We start from the raw sequence: 21,650 nt of genomic DNA, 5'->3' as shown, positions 1-21,650 counted from the left end.
CTTCAATATGCACCTTCGAGCTTCCTTCAGCTTGAGAAATGCTGAGCATGTTCTTCCCCTCTTGTTCTCTAACTCCAAGTCTCTGCACATTTTGTTGTATTACTTGACTTGGTCTTCTCAAGTTGCCTTTGAAACTTCTGTAAAAGAGCTGTCTTTTACTTCATCCTTTCTTCCTTTCGTGTTGAGTACTCTCCATTCAAGAGCAAGTATCCAAGTCTCTTCTGACGTCCATTTTGGTTCTTTCTGTCTTTTTAATGACTTTTTGCTTTCTTCGTTGTCCTTGATGTCATCCCACCAAGTGTCTGGTCTTCAGTCATTCATGTTCAATTCATCAAATCTATTATGGAGGTGGTCTCTAAATTCAGGTGGGATATACTCAAGGTTGTACTTTGACTGTCATGGGCTTGTTTTCATGTTCTTCAGCTTCAACTTGAACTTGCAATGAGCAGTTGATGGCTGGTTCTGTGGTCAGCCCGTGATCTTGTCCTGACTGGTGACATTGAGCTTCTTCATCATCTCCTTCCACCCTACTCCAGGATGGGGACAGGGAGGATTCAGGGGCAGAGTTTCCACGTCCATGGGGAAGGCCAGGTTCGAGTCCCCACCAGGGGACCTCATGTGAAGCCACCATCTGTCAGTGGAGACTTGTATGTTGCTAAGATGGTGAACAGGTTTCAGTGGAGTTTCTCGTCTTGGGGAAGGCACAGGACTGGGGAGGGCTTCACTCTGTTGTGCATGGGTTTGTCATGAGTTGGGTGAACTCAACAGCAGCTAACAATAACATGCTCCAGGATGACCCCATCTTAACAAATAGCATTTGCAAGGAGTCTGTTTCCAAACAAGGTCACGTTCACAGGTACTGGAGGTTGGGACTTAAACAAAATATTTTGGGAGACAAAAAGCAATTGCACAAATTGGCATAGCTAATGGAGGCATAGGAAATGGAGTCAGGATTCAGTCTGGGAATGCACACACTTAGCCCACATCAGCAGCAGAGAGAGCAGCCGGGTCTTCACGGACAGCTGCAGCAGAGGAAGGCAATGGCAGCCACTGAGCACCACGCTAACCCTTCTCCTGAGATGTGCTTCCAGTACAGTAGTCACTGGCCACATGTGGCCGTCATATTGGACAGGGCTGATGGAGGCATTCCAGTCACTGTAGAGAGTGCTGCCGGCACTGCTCTGGAGGAATGGGAAAGGGCCCTGCATTTCCACAGAGTAGCTGGAATTTTGTCTGTCAGTGGGCTTGTTTTGTCATTCTGGTGTGACCTGGAAACAGGGCAGTACACAAGAAATATAATGCTTAGATCCAAGTGGCTGTTTTAAGCCTATCCAATAGAAGAATATCAAGATTTGCAAAGGACATAATCGAATAAAAGTTACCTTCTAACCCATTTAAAGGGCCTCAGGGTTATGGGAAGGTAAGCTCGCTTGATGTCCTACCATGCTACCTACATGTGCTGGAGCCTCAGATTCCCCACTGATAAAATAGAAATCCTATCTGCCCTACTTAGAGTCCAAGACTCTTAGAATCAGAGACCATTTCCAGAAGATGGAAGTATTTCGAATGCTTGTGCTGGTTGCCAGGCAACCATGGGCTGAGGGGACATGCTGACTCCTTGTCATCTGCGACCTCCGGCGAGCTGCTGTGTGGGGCTTCAGTGCCTCAGCAGAGAGCAGGGACCTAGCAGGACACGTGGAAGGAGCCCAGTTGATGGAGCACCGTGCGTGTGCAGCCCCACCCCCATCGTGCCTTGGCTGGACATTTGCAGCTGACAGCACATCTGCGTCCTGATTGGGAAGGAGTACACTGGAGCTCCACTCCTCTCCAACCATCTGGGCACAGGCTGACGGCTGCCCAGGACGTGTTCCTCAGAAGAGGCCAGGATACCAGGCAACCTGCTTCTGAAGCCCAACACAGCTGAGTCCTGCCCAGCATTGATCCTGAAGCCCCTTCTGCACAAAGAGCTGGTGCACGTTTCCAGTCCAGCACCTCCCACCTGGACCCAACAGCGAGCAGGCTACTGGTCACCTTCACTCTGAGACTGCTCTCCCTCTGCCTGTAGACGTCTGTCAACATATGGTCAGAGGGCTGCAGCGCCCAGCTCCTTGTTCCTGAATCTTCTATTTTGGGCATAAAACTGGCTGTGCTTCCACTGGACATCTGCAGTACTACACCCACGGGTGGCTTGTAAGAGCAGGTTAACTCAATCCACATGCACAGATGTTTGACCCCTAATGATGAGTTTAGGTTCTGAACACATTTAAAATATTTTCAAAACAAGTGGCTGATCACCCAAATCCCACCTGGCCGTGCTGGGGAGAAATCGCAGTTTGAGGTGAGTCATTTGTCTGTTGGGAAGGATGATGCCAGCCACCCAGTCTGACTCACTCCAGGGCCGGTGATCCATGACATGGGCTGGTGACTCCCTGCTACCTGTGGACAAGGAGTGTAAAAACTGGGAAGCGTCCCTGTGTTGCCGTGCACAAACAGGCCCTCCCGGTCAGCCCTGTGCCTCCCCGCCGAGCACTCTGCCTCACGGCACCCTCGCCGCCTCTGCCCTCCGGCAGCTCACCAGCCCAGGGGCCTCCCCCTGCCCAGCGCTGTGGTGTCCCCGGCACCAGCAAGGGTGGCAGTCAGGGTGTCGTCTCCTACAGCTTGAAGAGCTTCTTCGTCACTGAGGAGGAGGAATGAGGCCACCTCCCCGGCTGACGAGCCAGAGCCCTGGCCTTCTGATGAATGAGGACTTCTGGCCCCAGCTCTCCCTGCCCACCTGCCCCGACTCCCTCATCTTCTGGCCCTAGCTCTCCCATCTGGGAAGGGGTCCCTATCATTCCATCTGAGCAAAGGCAGACTGAAGACTGAGCAGGATGCAGAGGGCTGGCGCTACCAGAGTGGGGCCGCCGTGCAGCCAGCCACCTGCTGCCTGAGGTGAGGCAAGTTCTCAGGGCCGAGCGGGGGTTCAGTTTCCACAGCTGCTGCAGCCTGTCCCACAGCTGCACAGAGCCCTCCGCACCACTCGCCCGCCAGCCGAATAAAGGTGAGCGTGAGCCCTGGAGCCTCTCTTTCCCTCTATCCAGGTGGTCTCTCTAAACAGATGGCTCATGTCTCAAAAAAGAGCCATGAAGGGGCACGGGGCAGGGGGAGAAATCCTGGGCCCAGTGCTGAGCGTGGCCGCTGCCTGCCGCACTATGGCAGCCACTCGTGTTTCTGGTGACAGGCACGCAGGCCAGCGGAGACGGGGGAGAGTCCACACCCTTTCTCCTGTTTTGAGTCAGCCTTGATGGGATACCCCCCACTTAAAAAGTGCCACCCTATGTGAGTTAAACATTTACCTCAAGTAGACACATGCCCTGGAGAGAACAATCATGGGAGAAGGAAGGGCTGCTTATGCACAGGGAGACAGCTCAGGGCGCAGGAGAGTATGGAGGGATGGACACTGGGAAGAGGTAACTATGGGGAGGAAGTGGGAGGGGAGCTGTTACATTGTGGTAAACTGTGGTCAATGACATGAGACAAAGTATATGTGAACTGCTGTATGAAAAGTGAATTTGCTCTGTAAATCTTCACCAAAATCACAATAAATAAAATATAAAGTAAATAAATAAATATAAATCAAAATAAAAAAAAAAAAAGTGCCACCCTCCCAGTGACCCCCGGCCAGTGCCACTGTGTCTCCTCCTGAGCCTCCCCGCCCAAACCGTCCTGGGTGCCAGTGGGCAGTGCCAGGCATGAGCTCCATGTCTCGGTCCCCCAGTAGAGTTGCTCAGAGGGGTCCCCTGGCCCCACCTCGTGCAGCAGGAGCCCCTCCCTGCAGGGAGGCCCAGGCCTGAGTCAGAGCAGGAACAGCGTCAGGGAGACACAGAGCGGCAGCAGGTGCTCGAGGGGTGCCCGGTGGGGATGCAGTCTGGGCCAGGACGGGGCAGGAAGATGCTCACCACGGGGCTCAGTGAAGGCTGCATCTGCAGACCCACTAACCCGCCCGGCCCACTGGGGCGGCTCAGTCCCCACCCTCAGCAACTGCAGAGGTGAGGTGTGGGAGTGCACAGCGGCAGGGCTGAATCCCAGAAACCCGAGGAGCAGAAGGCGCCAGGAAGGAGGCCTGGTGACCCGCCTCTGAAGAACCCGCCTTTGAGGGCCCTTGAGGCCGGCTCTGCTCCGGCAGGGTCACCAGGAGTCGTGCTTATTTCTCCTGTCTCTTTATTTATTCGTGAGTTTATCCGTGTATCTGGTGGCATGGTGGTTAAAGTGCTTGGCCGCTAACCAGAAGGCCGGTGGTTGGAACCCACTAGCTGCTCCACGGGGAAAAGATGAGGCAGTCAGCTTCCATAAAGACTGACAGCCTTGGAAACCCTCCAGGGCAGTTCCACTCTGTCCTCTAGAGGCGCTGTGGGTGGGCATTGCCTCCAAATCAGCGGGTTTGGCTTGGTTTATACACATGTCTCAAAACTCAACAAACTGCTCACTTGAAATGTGTGCGTCTTCTTGGGTTACTGAAAAATAAAGACAAGCAGCAGACAGAGCCGCCTGTGAAAGTTGGGCAGACGCTCAGGGCTCACTCTCTGTGTTTTCACGGCAGAGCGCCTTCACCAGGACGGGCTGGCCCGGCACCGACCCTTCCCTCAGCCCTGAGCCCGGCCCTCCCTGTCCCTGTCACTCAGTGCTGCTGTGGCACAGGGGTGGCTGTAAAGGACAGACATTGTCTCACAGTTCGGGAGGCTAAGCATCCAGGTCAGGGTCCTGCCAGTGTCAATGCCTGGATCCTTATCCAGCCTCACGAGGGGTCTCTCTCCTCCCTGTGTCTCCGTGTCGGTTCCAGTCTTTGTAGAACTCAGAAGGGACAAGGTTTAGGGGCCAGTCCTCACAGGCTTGGCCTCAACAACATCACAAAGAGAAGCCCTGTCTCCTACCCGGGTAACTCCACAGGTGCAGGGCCACGACTTCTGCATAATCCAAACCCCCTAGCAGACGGGACCCCAGCCGCTGGGCCGGCAGGAAGGAGTCTGTCCCTCCTGAAGGAGAGCGATGACCCACCTGAAGGAGGGTGATGACCCAGCCAGCAGGTCTAAGTCACACAGTGTGTTCAAACGCCAGAGTCTGGACTCTGCGAGATCCTGAGCAGGTGAGGGGAACAGGACCCCAAACCCATGGAAACAGGTCTTCAAAACTGTAAGCACACAGACTAAAGGGACTATGGTCTGCTATGTCCACCTCAAGAGGCAAAAGAAAGGTTTTTCAACGCTAATATCATGTTGGCCAAGAACAGGTGGTAGGATTGTAAATTGGCAAAAATTTTCCAGACACAAATTTCTAAATATATAGTAAGAGTCTTTAAAATGTGTCTTCCCTTTGACAAAAATAATTCCACTTCTAGCAATTCACTACAGTGGAGAAATGAGACAGTCCCAGTGACGTATGTATGGGGATGATCAACAACACCCAAATGCTCCAAAGAAGAGGTGAGGGGACACAGGGGTCAACCCCAGGAGAAGGGCCTCTGCAGCTGATCTTACATCCGGGCACTTCGGGGTGATGTTGGCTGGGGGCGGGGCACAGGGTTCAAGGGCGGGTGGTCAGGTGATACGGGGTCTACTGACTGGTGGAGGTGTCAAGTGAGGTTCTCTTGCCCGTTTGGTCAGTCTCCCAAGACAGAGACCAAGAAGAAGGCATCCAATGCAGGGATGAGGCAGAAGAGCCTCATCCCAGCATTTCAGCGCGTCAGCCAGAGGTAGAGCCATTCCTCTGCTCGCGCCGCTGGCCAGAGCCGGCCTCGACAGCTGACTGCAGTGGAGGAGCATGGCCCCTGCGTCCCAAGATGGGCAGGAGCCTGTGCACCTCAGCAGAGGCGCCCCCTTTCCCACCAGTAATCCAGGAGCCCCAGAGAGCTGGCAGCCATCCCCACTGCACGGGCAGCACCCATCTCGGAGCAAAGTACACATTGAATGACCACTGAGCTGCATCTGAAAGAAGCACTTTTCTGGCGAATAAATGGACAGAAGGACACCAAGGCCTGTTTCCTAGATGCTCACTTAAAATGTCCATTTCACTTTCCCCAGGACTGGACAGCCAACTTGCCCCAGCATCAAGAGACATTTTCTTGCCCAGACTCGGACTCTTCAAGGGGAAGGGCCAGAAATACCAGAGAGGACACATGCGCCAGGACTTGGTGGGCACCTCCACCAGCAGCAGCACCACACATGTTCTCACACACACGGCTGATGTGCATACACGCTCACACACCCATTCGCTGACATGCACACATGCTCACACCGACACACTATGACAGTCGCTGACGTACGCACATGTTCACACTGACACACACTCGCACAGTCTGCTGATGTACACACATGCTCACACACACACCTGCTAACGTGCACACATGCTCACACTGACACACTATGACACACAGTCCCTGATGTGCACACATGCTCACACTGACACACACATGCACTCCTGATGTGCACACTCACTCATACACACTTGCTGACATGCATACATGCTAACACACATGCTCAATGATGTGCACACATGTTGACACTCAAACACATACATGTTTATGCATACCATACATTCACACTCACCCACTCATTGACAAAAATTAACACTCACACTGATATACACACATGTACATACATGTTATCACACATGCAGTTACACACACATGCTCACACACTGACACGTCACACACATGCAATCACATTCTTTTTTAATTATGATTTGGGTGAAAGTTTACAGAGCAAATTGGTTTTCCATTCAGCAATGCACACACATTCTGCTTTGTGACGCCAATTGCAGTCCCCACATTGTGACAACGGAAGCAGCAGTCAGGACATTAGACGACGTGTAGCATTGGGAAAGTCAACTGCGAAGGAACTGTTTCAAGTGCTGAGGAGCAAGGATATCTCATTGAGGACTAAGGTGCACCTGACACAAGCCATGATATTTCCAATCGCCTGGTATGCATGTGAGAGCTGGACAATGAATAAGGAAGACTGAAGAAGAGTTGATGCTTTTGAGTTGTGGTGCTGGTGAAGAATGCTGAAAGTACCATGGACTGCTAAAAGAACTAACAGATCTGTCCTGGAGGAAGTGCAGCCAGAATGCTCCTTGGAAGCAAGAATGGCCAGACTTCGTCTCACCTATTTTGGTCATGTTGTAAGAAGGGACCATTCCCTGGAGAAGGATGTCATGCTTGGTAGGGTGGAGGGTCGAAGAAAGAGGGGGAGGCCTTCAACGAGATGGATTGATACGGTGGCTGCGATGATGGGCTCAAGTATAGCAGGGATTGTGGGGCTGGTGTGGGATCGGGCAGTGTTTCGTTCTGCTGTGCATGGGGTCACTATGAGTTGGAAACGACTCGACGGCACTTAACAACAACAACAACAACATTGTGACAGCTCTCTCCCCACTTCCTGGGCGTCCCCTTGGTCCTACTTTCCTGCCTCTTCCTCCTTTGTCAGCTTTATCCTGGGCAAGCGCTGCCCGCTTGGCCCTCGTGATCTCCTCCTACGTTTGATCATTCTAATGCGTGCGCACCTCCCAGGGGCTGTCGGTCACCTTATAGGCCTGCCTAGTTTGTGATTGGAAGCTGAGCCATGCGGGTGAGTTCAATTCCGGACCCGAAGGGTGTCTAAGGGCCATGGTCTCCAGTATTCCACCAGTCTCTCTCAGACCAGTAAGCCTGGTCATTTTGTAATTCTAAGTTTTGTTTCCCATTTTCCCCCACTCTGTCCAGGACTTTCTGTTGTGATCCCCTTCAAAGCAGTCAGCAGCAGGAGTTGCGCACCATCTAACTCTGGTCTGAGGGTCCTGGAGGCTGAGGTTCACAGGGTCCATTAGTCCTTGGGATAGCTCGTTGCCTTGCACCGTGCATTTTCTTTGCTCTGGATGGGGAGAGAGACCTTAGTTGCATCTTACATGGCCACTCACAAGCTCTTGAGACCCCAGTCACTGCTCACCAAAGTAGGAAGTAGAACATCGTCTTTGTGAACTATGGTACACCAGTGGACCTCAGCGTCCCCGTAACTGTGGTCCTAAGTCCGTAGTCAAACACATTCTTTTTTTTTTTTTTGTATAAAAATCTCATCATTTTATTACATTCTACACAATACATTTTCAAATAGTTTCCAAGGTCCACGAGATATTTTGACACACAGGCAACTGAGCAATGCAAGGGAGGGGTGTCACAGTACCAGGGAGAGGGGGCAAGAATAGGGAGCAAAAACTCTGAAGTTTTCTTGTTTTGTTGCTGTTCTTAGGTAATTTTTGATTATTTACATGTTTGCTTGCCTGCTAGTTTCATTTCAAAGACTGTCTTTTTAAGGATGGAGTATCACCTTCAGACATATTACTGAATTTCCTATTCAATTCTGGCTTTAATCCCAAGCCACACACATTATTAAGACACTTCCTCATTCTGCCGTGAGACCCTCAGGCGTCCCCTAGAAGAACCTGGCGACGCTGTCCTTGACAGCCCAGCGGGTCCGGAAGCCACACTCTTGGCCTCACATCACAGGCTTTCCCCAGAGCCTTCGGTTGTCCCATTACATTCTTAATTCTACTCTTGGAATCAAAATAGGCCTTACAGAAACGGAGGAGAGAATCTCCTTCCTTCCCACAGCTTCTAGTCTCCAAGGGGCTGTCCCCAGAGGCAGGAAGAGGAGGACGCCCCAGAGAGCTGTCCTGCTGGCCTCAGGGAAGCAGCCCAGCCCCTCAGCTTCAGCCTCACCCCATGTTCAACCAGTGGTCGAGGTCCCCCTTGGGCCCGCGGCTCCACACGCAAGTCTGGAGAGAGGATGAGATCTAACACCCAGCCAATTCCAAGGTGGCTTTTATGTGTGGAGTGGCACCTGTGCTTATGCCAATGGGAGCAAGTGAATGTGCGGATGGTTCTGGGGAAGGCTCACCCCACGGTGACACTCCCCAGGCTAGTGAGAGGCGATGGCGCAGACCATCCGAAATGGCAGGCAGAGTGAAAACGCCTCTCTCTGTTCCCGGAAAGAACTGTGTAGCAGGAAGGGGGCAAGTGGATTGCAACATACAAACCCGCCGACTTCCGGATGGGTCAGATTGTGCTTCCTGGGGACTCGCCAAATGCAGTGTCGACTGGCAGTGTGCCAGGGAAAGTTCATGTTGCCATGGCCAATTCACAAAACAGTCCTCACTTGTGAGCACTGAGCTAAGCCCAGCCCCCTTCCTCAGTCACTATGAAGAGGCCAGTGCCTCTGCAGGGCTCTGTTGGGGCATTCTGACGGGAGAGGCAAGCCTGCACCCCCGGAAGAGGGTTGGGGGCCCCGGGGGAGTTTGAGAAATAGACCTAAATAAATTCCCTGCCTGAGAGAGAGAAACCATCGTAGAAGAGGTCCTGGGATGACCATCCACCTCCATTTGCTGATCACATCCCGTCATAGCCCGTCGTCTTCCCGTAGGTGGCTCTTACTCATGGCAACCTCCTGCGCAACAGAACAAAACGTTGCCTGGCTCCGCGCCGTCTACACGATCATCAGTGTGTTCAAGTCCATTGTGGCTACAGCGCTAGCCGCCTCCTGGAGGGGCTCCTTGTGCTCACCCTCCACTTTCCACCATCATGTCCTTTTCTAGCGACTTGTCTTTCTGATGACGTGTCCAACATGCATGAGATGAAGCCTTGCCATCCCTGCTTCTAAGGAGCATCCTGGCTGCACTTGTTCCAAGACAGACTCGTTCGTTCTCCTGGCAGTCCACGGTGTGGTCAATGTTGCTCACCAATACTCTATTTCAAAGGCATCAGTTCTTCTTTAGTCTTCCTCATCCGTTGTCCAGCTTTCACATGCATAGGAGGTGACTGAAAAGACAAGGGCTTGGGTCAGGCGCAGGTGTGCCTCAGTTCTGTGTCCTTGAGGTCAGATGGGTCTCTCTGAAAGGAAAAATCATGGATTTAAGCAAATGAGAATGAACAAAGGTTGCTCTGAGAAAAACACAGACACCTTGCAGTGATGCATGTCACCTATAAAAATGACCTGTGATCACTTTCATGTGGCAAGCACTGGAGGTTCTCAAAGGCACCTCAACGTCTCGTGCCTGTGGCGTGAGGCACCACCTTCGACTGCAGCCACTGCGCTTTCCTGGAGGCTGGCCTCTCACGCCCACACTTGAATTCGCTAGGACTTTTCCTCTTAGACAGCATGTGAACTCCCCTCCCTTCCCAGAAATTCACAGACTGAGAAGCAACTAACAGTATCTGACTCTGCTGGACACCACGCAAACACACCCAGGGTGCTCTCTGGTGTGGTGAACTGGTCACCATCCAGTCAGCTTCAACTCGTGGTGACTGCACGTGCTCACGTAGAACTGTTCCGTAGGGTCTTCGTGGCTGTGACTTTCAGAGAGCAGGTCACCAGGCCTGTCTCCAAGGCCCCTGTGGGCGAGTTCCTCCGGCCAACATTTTGGTTAGCAGCGACATGCCTGTCTGCACCACCTGGGAATAGCTATGTCTGGAAACCAGGTATCAAAGTGAGAACAGCAGGACACAACTGTCCATGCAGATAATCGCTCGCTTGGTTTTACTCTTTAGTTCCAAAGTACTAGGGAGCTCCGGTGGCACAGTGGTTAAAGCATATGGCTGTTAACCAAAAGGTTGGGAGTTTGAACCCACCAGCAGCTCAACAGGGGAAAAATGGGGCAGTCAGCTTCTACAAAGACTGACAGCCTTAGAAACTCTCTGGGGCAATTCCACTCTATTTTCTAGGGCCACTGTGACTCAGAATCTACTTGATAGTGGTATGTTTGGTTTGGGCTTCACTTCCATAAAGACAACAGCCTTGAAAACATATGGGGTAGTTCTACTCTGTTTTTAGGGTCACTGAGTTGGAATCAACTAGATGGTAGCAGGGTCAAAATCCCAGTGACCCTGGTAAGAGTGAGCACCAAAATCAGACAACTCTCACGACAAAGTGTCCTTACAAACTTTGACAAGCACCTCTTCTGCTTTGGATGTGTGTCTGTGTGTGTCCTCGACCTGTAGCTCCCACTTTTGAGCAGCATTTTGGAGGATCTTGAAGCACCAAGTTGGGGTCATGGGCTGCAGAACTCACACCGAGGATTGCTTGCACTCACTAATAACAATGCCACAAGTAAGCTGCTCTGAGGGCCTCTGTCCACAGGGGTGGGCACCTAGTTTGGGGGCCCAGAGAAGGCTTCTGGATGATGGCGAGCTAGGGAGACTTTAGGGCAGGGGAGGAGCCCGTCGGAAAGCTCACAGTGTTGGGGAGGAGAGCCCTGTGTGCTGGAGAAAGGCCAGTGGGGCTGGGGCAGAGAGTGACAGGAGAAAGTGGGTGGAAAGAACATAAAACAAGGCAGGAGGGAGTGAGGGGCCAGCCTGTGCAAGGCCTGGGTGACCAGGTCCAGATTTGTGTTTGATGCTCAAAGCAGGCAGAGAGGAAAGCAGGGTATCTGGTGCAAGATGAGGCTCTGCTCAAGTCTTAAAAAAGCAAGGCTCAAAAGGCAAGTGGCCACCCCAATAAAGCCCAGCATGAGAAGACCCTATGAGCTATGATCCGAGACAGCACGCTGCTCCCAGGTCAGTTGCTGGCAGTGGCAGAGCTGGCCTTGTTAAATCCCTTCAATGGCACCACCACAGGGAGGTCCTCCATGCAGCATGGGAGTGAGAACGTCACCCTGCATCAGTGCAGGGAAGCCAGACACACTTTTAAAAGAGCAAAGGCAAGGTCATCTCTGTCTCCAGGGTTCTCCCAGAACAAGTAGGCGGGGCAAGTCCATTTAGGAGAAACCAAACCAGTTACCACCTCGTTGAGCCCGATTCCTGGTGACCCTTTGTGTGTCAGTCGAACTGTACTGCACTGGTTCTCATTGGTGGTGGATTTTCAGACTTAGACGGCCAGGCCTTTGCCTAAAAGCTCTGTTGAAACTTGTGTAGCATCAATGCAACATGCAGCCTCCATGGACCTCCAGGTGGTGGTACCTGAGGTACATTGGCTGGGAATCAAACCGTTGTCGCCATGCACAGTGAGAATCTACCACAGGAACGCCAGGGCCTCAAACAAGGAAACTGATGAGAGAAGAGCAGACAGGTGCCAGCAAGTTGACTGTGACTCCTGAAGGCCCCGTGCGTGGCAGAGTCAAGTGCTCCAGGAGGCTTTCAACGGCTGACTTTTCAGATCTCCAGCCCTTTCCCCAAGGCACATCTCAGTGGACATGAACCTCTTGGTTAAAGCCAGGGGAGTTCCAGTTTATGCCTGCTAGGACCTCTCCCACCAGGGACAGGGCGTGAGTGAGGACACCTTTGGTTGTCATTCATAATATTTATTTTGGAAAAATATTTTAAAAAGGAATTTCTTCGTTAACAAAACAGTAAAAAACTCAAATAACATTTGCACAATATTCCATAAATACATTTATATACAAAAAATATAGTCACATAGACCTGAAGTGCTTTGTACATATTTACCAAAAGTTTTAAATTATAAAAAATGAACATCACAAAATACTCAAGCTTTACAGATATCATGAAAATATTTTTACAAATCCAAAAAATAACACACATTTTTTTCCACCTAGAAAAACATATTTCAGTATCAAAAAGAGGACAATCAAGGCAGTGTTTGGGCTTCTAAGTGAAGGAGAGACAGGCTCACAGGGCCCAGGACACACACCTCAGGCAGCACGAGCATCTGTCCTCAGGCTGTCCGTCCGTTCAATATAAATCTTTTCAAAGCCATGTCCATAGTGCAACGGAAACTCAGGGGCAGTGCAAGGGGCGTCCTGCCCGCCGGCCCGCGCAGGCCGTCTGCAGGCGCTTGTCAAGGTCGGCAAGAGGGCCAGCTCGGTCTGAATGGCGTTCTCAGCAGCAGTCCGGGGCCTCCGCCCCTCTCACAGCAGCATCCGTCTGGGCAGCTATCCTTGGAATTCTATGTATTTGAAGAGAAATGGGGATTTTGCCGTATCACTTCCATTTTACACCTGGGTAGGCCACGAAACAGAAGGGAGAGGCGGCGTTAAGGATGGGGTCAGACAGTTCTCTGCCTCCTCTATTCTCCTCACCTCCCGGCGTCCAGGGGAGCAGCCCCGAGAACCCAACAGTGAGCCCCGACACCCCAGAGCCCCTACACCAAGCCTTGTGCTGAGCCCCACATCTTGATACCCCCAGTACCCCCATATAAAGCCCTGGGCTGAGTCCCATACCCCAACCACCCGGCAATGGACCCCGACCCTCCAATGCCCCCATACAAGGCCCTATGCTGAGCCCCACACCCTGACACCAGGCCCTGACACCCCAATGCCTCCACATCAAGCCCTGTGCTGAGCCACACACCCCGACACCAGGCCCCAACACCCCAATGTCCCTACATCAAGCCCTGTGCTGAATCCGATACCCTGACACCCCAACAGTGAACCCTGACCCGACACCCCCACACTAAGCCCTGTGCTGAGCCCCATACCCTGACACCATGCACCGACATCCCAATGTCCCCCCATCAAGCCCTGTGCTAAGCCCCACACCAAACTCTACACCAAGTTCTACACCTTGACACCGAGCCCCAACACCCCAATGATTCTGCACCAAGCCATGTGCTGCACTCCCACATCTCAGTGCCCCACACCGAGCTCTGTGCTCAGCCCCACGCCAGGCCCCACACACAGCTCACGTGCCCTGACACCAAGTCCTGATGCCACAGCTGGGCCCCAATGCCCCAGTGCCACACTGAGCCCCAACACCAAGCCTCAACATCCCGACACTGAACCCCAGTGCCTGATGCCCCACGAGCCCACCTTGAGCCCAGTGCCCCGACACCCTGACACGAGCCCCACAGAGCCGCCCCAATGCCTCCGATGCCGACACGAGCCCCACACCGAGCCCCGATGCCCCGACATGAGCCCCATATGGACCTCGGTCGCGATGACACACTCGTCCTTCTCCTCGGAGATGACATATACCGACTGGTACTTAGTGTCTTTCGACGTGGAACACGTGGAGTCCGGCCTCTTGCACTCCGACACCTCTCCTCTGAAGAGAAGCCAAGCCAGGAGCACAGTAAGCTGGGAAGGAAACCCAGGCCCCAAGGCATCCGCCCCACCCTGCCCGGTGCCCCACGCACCCCTTGAGCGTCGAGGGGCCTCTCTCCACGCCGGCGCAGCTGCGGGGCTCGGGCCTGGCCTCGCGCTTGCCGTGGGCGTCCCGGGCAGGGTCCTCGCTCTTGAGGTCCTGCACCAGGTTGTAGTCCACGGCTGGGTAGCGGGCCTTGAAGCTGCCCTTGTCAGCACTGTGGTCGCAGTGCACGTCGGCCTTCTTGTTGGTGTTCTTCACCTGGGGGGTCCCGATGATGCTGACCGACACGTCCTTCTCACGCTGGCAACTGGCCAGGTTGTTCATGGTCTCCGCCTCGGCCCGGCACACGTCGGCCGGCAGTCGCCGCTTCTGCGCCTTGAGCCGCAGGCAGACGCCCACGGCCGCACAGCCCAGCAGCAGAAGCAGCACCAGCACGACACCGGCACAGACGGCGATCCAGGGAAAGCGCCCACTCGGGGCCTCCAGGTAGCGCTCGGTGAGGTCCACCACCACAGGCCCCGGCTCAGGCAGCAGGAACTGGCAGTTGGGGCCGCCGTAGCCGCGTGCACACTCGCACACGTAGCGGCGGCCCCTCTCGTGGCAGGTGGCCCCATTGTGGCACGGCCCCTGCTCACACCTGCTGACCGGGGCACTGCAGTTCTTGCCCGTGTACCCCGGGGGGCAGGAGCAGGAGTAGTCATTGGTGCCGTCCTGGCAGGTACCACCATTCACGCAGGGCAGGGACGCACAGTCATCTACGTTGCCGTCGCAGTGATGGCCCGAGAAGCCGGCTGGGCACCGGCACAGGTAGGAAGTGCCCAGGTCCACACACCGCGCCCCTGGAACACAGCAGGGATACGTCACTCACCTCCTGGCACCTGCTCACGCGTCTACCACGTGTCTGGCACCAAGTGGACCCCAGAGCCAGAAAGACAAACGAAAGACAGCCTTTGGCCTCCACGCGTCCACCGCTAAAGGCACTGTACCCTATCTGGCGATGATTAACCCACTGGGAAGAGTCCAACTCCAGCTCAGAAAGTAAACTCCATCAGGGCCGTGCATCAGAGGGGGAGCGTTGGCACTGGGCACAGCGTCTCACCCACCCCACTTCGTTCAGCCCTCACGGAACCCAGAAAGGGGCCAGTCCCCACAAGAGTCATGCAAAGGCACCAGGGCTTCAAGAAGGCCAGGCTCCTGGCCACAGGGACACGGCAAGGGAAGAAGAGCATGGTGCGCAGGGAAGGGGGGGATGGAAGGAGGAAGGAGGCAGGGGGCACGGGTGCCGGCAGGTCTTTTCATCCCGCCAAGCTCCCTAAACCTCCCGGCAACCCCGTCTCTGAGGAGAAGGCGTGTGGCCACGTTGGTCCAGGGCGTGGAAGTGACATACAGCTGACCCACAGGCCCTGCCCTGCTCGCCTACATGGCACTTTCTCCTCTGCGCCCAGCGGCAGGCCCTCCGAGGTAGCCGGGCCGAGCCCACTGGCACATCGAGGCCCCGCTGGCAGGGCCCCCTCGTTCTGCTCCAGCAGCAACAGACTCCCTTCTCCCGGGTTCCCAGGCGCCGACCCCCAGACTGCTGTGTTTGGGAACAAGGCAGCAGGGCTGGGCTTCCCTGCATGCACAGGGTACCGCTGCCACGTGAACCCACGGAGTTACAAGGGGCCGTGCCGGCTGGCGCACCCACTCCATGCTCCGCCTGACGCCTTCCCTATGAGAGGCGGGGGGGAGGGCCCTGCTTGCCTGTCCTTGCTGGGTGTTAGGGCCTCAGGGATAAAGTTTGCAGGGAATCCTCGACTTCTCAGACACAGCACGCCACAAAGTCCCTCACAAAGAGATGGTACCCAAGAACCAAGCCAGCTCCGACTCGTGGCGACTCCCAGGTGCCAGGGAGGACTCTCTGTGGGGTTTGCGCTGATAGCGCAGGTCGCCTGGCCCTTATTCCCAAGCACCTCTGGGCGGACTTGAGCCACCAACCCTAACTGCTCACCCCACCCCACGAGGGAGCGAGTGGGTGAGGCGGGACGGAGTGTGCCTCGGTGGCCTGCCTCGGCCGCTGCAGGCCATCCGCTTACCGTTGGAGCAGGGCGAGGAGCTGCAGTAGTCCACCTTCTTCTCGCAGTTAAAGCCAGAGTAGCCGACAGGGCAGTGGCAGGTGTAGCCCCCGTCGGGGTTGTCCGAGCACCGCCCCCCATTGAAACAAGGGCCGTCAGCGCATGTCATGGCACTCAGCTCACAGTGTTGGCCATAGAAGCCAGGTGGGCAGGTACAGGAGTAGCTGTTCTCAAGGTCCTAGGTAACAGATGGGGGTAAACTGGCTTTCGAAGGCCACTCCCCACCCCCACCCCCACCTGCAGGCCCCTCCTCCCAGGACAGCCCCACCACTACCCACTACGTACTGTGCAGCTTCCTCCGTTCTTACAGGGGCCGGGGGCACACTCGTTGACCTCGCTCTCGCAGGTGGGGCCTGTGTACCCTGGCCGGCAGGAGCAGGTGTAACTGCCCTGGCCCGTGTTGGTGCACGTGGCTCCATTCCCACAGGGCTTGTGGTGGGTACAGTAGTTCAGGTCTGCGGGGGGGTGGGACGCACGTCAGGTCAGGAAGGCCGGCCGCAGTGGCCACCGCGCAAGGGGTCCCCTCGCGGCAGGCGGGCTCGGGCAGGACGCTCACCCTGGTTGCAGAAGAGGCCGCCCCAGCCCTCCTGGCAGTTACACTGCCAGGGCTGCTGGCAGGTGCCATGGAGGCAGCCGGGGTACCGGATGCACTGGTCGCAGTACCGGCCCTGCCAGCCGACCCTGCACCTGCAGGACAGACGGGAGGGCCTTGGGTCAGAGGCCGCCACACAGCAGCACCCACACCAGGCCTGGGGCCCCCAGGGAGTCGGCTGCAGGCAGCCAAAGCTGCCCAGGTTGTGCTAGCGGGGGCCCACAGTTGGGAGCCCAGAGGCTAAAGGCCCTCACTTTCAGTGCCCACCTTTGTAAACAGCTCCCTGTGACCCAGTGACCCCACACCCCACACATTCCTCCAGTAGCAGCACGGCAGTAGAGCCCCTCCCCCCCGCTAATCCCGCCGGGGTTTCTCACAGGATGACCTAGGGACCGAGCACAGACTCACTGGGTGTAAAAGGGTGACCCGAAGGGCAAAGGGCAGGAGCGCCCGCCAACTCACTTGCACTCCCCTGGCCTGTCGCAGACCCCGTGCTGCTCGTGACACCCGGGCAGGCAGATCGCTGTAGGAAGAGAGAAGGGCCCGTGAGGGTCGGCGCCTGGGACTTAATCTCCCCAATCTGGCGGGGTATTGATCCATCCTGCCTGGTAACCGCGGACCGCACTCAGCCCTCGGGCCAACCTTCCTCTTAACACAGTTGCGCGCGGACAAAAGCGGACTCCGGAGCCCCCACCCCCACCGCCCCCTTTTCTTCTCCGAGGGTCAGAAGTCCTTCCCCTCCGCCCCTCCCCCACCCCGTTCTAAGCACTAAGCCCCACCCTCCTCCCATCCCGGGGAGCGTGTGTGTAGATAAGAGTGGACAGCTGGCGTGCAGGGTGCCGGGCAGGACAGCTGCTCCATTGTCTGCGCTCTCCCAGCAGCTGCCCCGGGGCCACAATGCGGCCTCCCCTCCCCCGGCCCCCGCGGCGGCCCGCGTGCGCACGCGCGCGCACACGCGCGCCCGGAGCGCACACTCGGCGGCGGGGAGAGAGCTAATCTACGGCACGCGCGCCGGGGCGGGGGCGGCCGAGCATTGCAATGAGAAGGAAAAGTCCAAGTTTCTGGCGGGAGGAAGGAGAGGGTGGGCGCAGCCTGTGGCCGAGCTGAGGGCCAGGCGAGCCCAGTGGCTTCTGTGGCCGGCTTCGGAAACGCGTCAAGCAACGGCCGAGTGCTCAGTGGGACAGTCAGCTTCAGACCAGGCGTGCTGACCAGGGCCTCTCGGCCGGGTCTGGGGGACTCGGGACTCGAGAAAGCGGCTGGCCAAAGGGACGGGCCGCCCCACCCCCTGGCGCGGGGCCAGACTGGGCCCTGCACCTCCCGGGCGTGCACCCCCCCACCCCCACCCCCCGCTGCCTGGGAGCCCCCTAGCTCACCTTCTCCCCTGGACTGGGCTTTCTGGAGGGTTCTAGGCCCAGGCCGCGAGCTCTGGTGGGGGAGTGCCTAAGGCATTTATTGGATTGCTAACCAGAAGGCTGGTGGTTCAAACCTAACGGGCCATTCCTTGGACTGAGGTTGGGCAATCTACTTCCCCAGTGATACAAACTCAGAAACCCAAGGAGGGATAGCTATGAGTCAGATCCGACTCCATGGCAGTGAGTTTGGTTTTTCGGTTTAGGCCCCACCAACTCCTCACCAAGCAAATCTGAGACCTCTGGGGACCGGCAGAGGCCCAGGGAAGCCAGCCAGGCCGGGAGTCAGCCCCACCCCCATCCCTGACAACTTTGCTTCCTGCAGAGTTCCGCCTGGCACCAGGGAGCTGACATTTGGGTCCTAGTAATCTGGCAGGGAAGCTTGGTTTCACTATTGTAGCACCAAGCCACCTCTCCACCAGGCCAGGCACTGGGCAAGCCTTTGAACAAGTAAAAGGGCACAAAAACCCATGGGGCAGGCAGGGCACACTGTGCCCTCCCCAGGCCTGACAGCCACTGTCCCTGTGGACAAGCTTCCGGACACCCACTGTCCTGGGATGACGAGAACAACAGTGGCCTCTCTGGGTGGTGTTCTATGTTTGCATACACTGGGGGGAGGAGGGACACCACACACACACACACACACACACACACACAGTGACATGGGGTGTTGATAACACAGTGTGTGTCACTGTAGACGTTTAGAAACATGGCCCTGGGGGCACCACCTTCGCGAGCAATTACAGATGAGAGGCTGCTGCAGCAACTCTGGCTTGCAGCCTGCCCCTACCACCCTTGGCTTCCTTCCTTCCGGTCCTCCCAGCCTACCATCCACGCCCCGGGGCTGTACACGCTGATTTCCTGACCCCTGGCCCCATGGTGAAACCCTCTGATTAAGAAAGACAGCTTCCGATGGATAAGGGCTCTGGGAGGTTTGAACAGCCCAGGAGCAGGGGCTCTGGGTGCTCTGCCCTGGGCCCGGGCACCCCCCAGAATCCCAGCAAGGAGACTCACGCTCAGTGCAGTACTGGCCCTTCCATCCAGGGTCACAGATCTTCTCTCCCCTCTCCCCGCAGGTGAAATGGCCAAAGGCGTCATCCCGGGGGCGGCAGAAGACGGAGCAGCCCTCACCGTAGTAGTGCTCGTCGCACACGAAACGGTAGGCATACTTGAGATCCGTGCGGCCACTGCTGTGCAGGTCTTGCGACCACTCCTCGCCCACCGTCAGGTGCCGCTGCGTCGCCAGGCGGCTGATGAGACGCTCTGGGTTTTCTGTAGGGGCAGGAAACAGAGGTGAAGGGCAGCAGGGTGGAACACAGGGATCATCCCTCTGGAGCTAAGAGACACCAGAGGGCAGCTCCCCTCTGTCCTGACACTCTGGGTGGCCACGCAGGCGGAGAGGGTGCAGTCCCACAGTTTTTCGGGATTGTGTTTACCTGTGGTGAGGTCCCCTGGAGAGTCCGTGTGAAGGGCCTCAATAATCAGAGAGAAGGTGCCCTGGAATGGAAGGCAGTGCTCATAAACCCCGGGTTCCCCAAACCAGCCCCCATCCCAGTGCAACGGATCACAGAGGCCTGGGTGTGCGAGTGTGTGTGTGTGTGTGTGTGTGTGGCAGGGCGGACACAGACGGGATCTCTTTGGCCTGTTTTCACTTTCCTTAAGGAAATGGAAGAACTTTTTAAGAGCTGTTTCCTGCTGTGTTTTTTCAGCCTGTTTTACAGGATATTATGCTTTAAAACAAGTTCGGGAGAGCAGGAGGGTCACTGGGGGGAGGGGCCGGGGAACAGTTGTTCCTAGCGTTCTGGGTATAAATCCTTGCCCAAGGTCGGACGCCTGGGCCCGACATGTCACCTGGGCCGGCCCTATACCACCAGCCCCAAGTAGGACCCGGAACCAGGAGGTCCCAGTACCGAGCTCCCTTCGCTGCCGGAGCCTGGGCAGTGCGCAGGGTTGGGAGCCTGTGGGCCCTCGGCCGTTAGTCCTCCGCCTGCCCCTCCCGGCCGCCCCGGTGCCCCGCGGCCTCCCAGCGGTACTCACCGGCCAGGTGAAGCCGAACGGAAAGCGAATGGGGTTGCTGAAGGCCGCGTGGCCGCCGCCCGCGCCGTCGGGCAGGCTGAAGGAGTCGACGCCCAGCACCGGCGTGACGGCGCTGCCATACGTGCAGGGAGGCTCGGGGGACACGCTAGCCTGGTAGTGCTTGAGGCACACACGGAAGAAGGTCCTGCACTCGCAGCGCGGCGGCCCCGAGCCTCCCGCCGCGCCACTGCAGCAGTTGCGGTTCCCCAGCGGCCCCTTCTTGTTCACGAACTCCTGCAGCTTCAGCTCGAACACGCCGGAGCTCCAGACCTGCGCGCGGGGGTAGGGCTGTGGGCGCCGGGCAGAGCGCACCCCGCGCCCGGAGCCCGCCCGCCGGCTCGCCTCTCCTGGCGTCGCTGTCCCACGACAGTGTGCGTGCCGTGTCGGGCTCCCGCCCCCTGCGGGCCTCCGCGATCTGCGCCCATCCGTGTGCGCCCGAACCCCGAGTCCCCCACCTGGCACAGCAGGCCCGGGAGCCACTCCCTGAACTTCAGGGCCTGGGGTTACCCGGCGCCTGCCACAGCGGAGCCCGGTTACCCTCCCCCTAGAACACCAGGCCCCATCTGAATAGAAGCCCCAGTGACCCACCTGGCACAGCAGGGCGGAGGCCACAGCGAGGGCCAGCGCGCGCGGACGGCCCATGGCGCGCTCGCTCGCCCTGTTTCCTCCCCCTTTTGTTTTTTTTTTTTCTTCTTAAAATGATAGGCAATTAATGGAGGATGGAGGGGTTGCCAGAAGTGCGGACAGACGAAAGGCCGGTGTTTTGCCCGGGGCAGGGATAAGGAGGACTGGCTCTCCCCGCCTCTCCTCTGCCCTGTCCCCGCTGAGTCGCCTCCCGGCGGCGGACGGCGCAGGGTGGCTGCTCTCCGACGGCGGGGGGGGTGCTCGCCGGGCGCAACTTTCGGTTTGCTTCCCTCCCTTCCAGCCCGCGGGAGGCTCAGCGTCCTCTTCCTGGTTTTGTCTCCGGCCACTGGTTAGTTTAATTCCCAGGCGTTGCCAGCGGCCTCCAGGGCCGATTAGAACGCGGCGATCGGGCGATCCCTGCCGGCCAGGCGGTAATCCCCGCGCCCAAGGAGCAGGCGGCGACCCGGCGGGGTGCACGGGCGGCGGAGGCGCGATCCGTTTCGGGGAGCGCGGGCCAACTGCGGCGGGCGCCGTTTCGGGGTGCACGGGCTGGTGCGCCCTGCAGATCGCGACCCCGGGAGCCACTCGGCAGCGCGGCTGCTCAGAGAGCACTTGGAGCCGCCTCTCTGGAGCCGCAGAGAAGATGTGCGTCTTTTCCACGAATCCACCCAGAGGCGCACGAGGTCGGGGAGCGGTCGGTGTCGCGGAGTGGACGCGGCGCCGGCGCGTCCTACGGCGGTCCCTGCGCGGCCGGCCTGAACTCGGAGAGCGAGCGCCGCTGATCTGCGTCTCGG

The 21,650-nt window shown here is 57.0% G+C and overlaps 1 protein-coding gene across 1 annotated transcript; it reads right to left on the bottom strand.

The window, feature by feature from the left end:
• Positions 1-468: 468 nt before the first annotated feature.
• DLL1 (delta like canonical Notch ligand 1) lies at positions 469-20,874 on the bottom strand. Its single transcript, XM_007950499.1, has 12 exons — positions 20,821-20,874; positions 20,194-20,502; positions 19,593-19,653; positions 19,171-19,428; positions 17,210-17,270; positions 16,712-16,842; positions 16,441-16,610; positions 16,117-16,333; positions 14,094-14,883; positions 13,768-14,002; positions 4,911-5,034; positions 469-527 (listed from the first exon to the last, which is right to left on the bottom strand). The coding sequence occupies exons 1-12, from the start codon at positions 20,872-20,874 to the stop codon at positions 469-471; spliced, it is 2,469 nt and encodes an 822-aa protein (XP_007948690.1).
• Between the last annotated feature and the right edge of the window lie 776 nt (positions 20,875-21,650).

The sequence above is a fragment of the Orycteropus afer genome, unplaced genomic scaffold (assembly GCF_000298275.1).
Source record: "Orycteropus afer afer isolate SDZICR_OR568_19922 unplaced genomic scaffold, OryAfe1.0 scaffold00273, whole genome shotgun sequence".
Classification (NCBI taxonomy): domain Eukaryota; kingdom Metazoa; phylum Chordata; class Mammalia; order Tubulidentata; family Orycteropodidae; genus Orycteropus; species Orycteropus afer.
This window is presented reverse-complemented; position numbering and strand designations above follow the sequence as displayed.

Bases quoted from the DNA above. Each gene is read 5' to 3' on its own strand.
- DLL1 (XM_007950499.1), bottom strand. From the start codon at position 20,874: ATGGGCCGTCCGCGCGCGCTGGCCCTCGCTGTGGCCTCCGCCCTGCTG. The intron at 19,429-19,592 runs GTAAACACAATC...CTGCCCCTACAG, and splicing joins TCCAGGGGACCTCACCACAG to AAAACCCAGAGCGTCTCATC. The intron at 16,843-17,209 runs GTGAGTTGGCGG...TCTGTCCTGCAG, and splicing joins GACAGGCCAGGGGAGTGCAA to GTGCAGGGTCGGCTGGCAGG.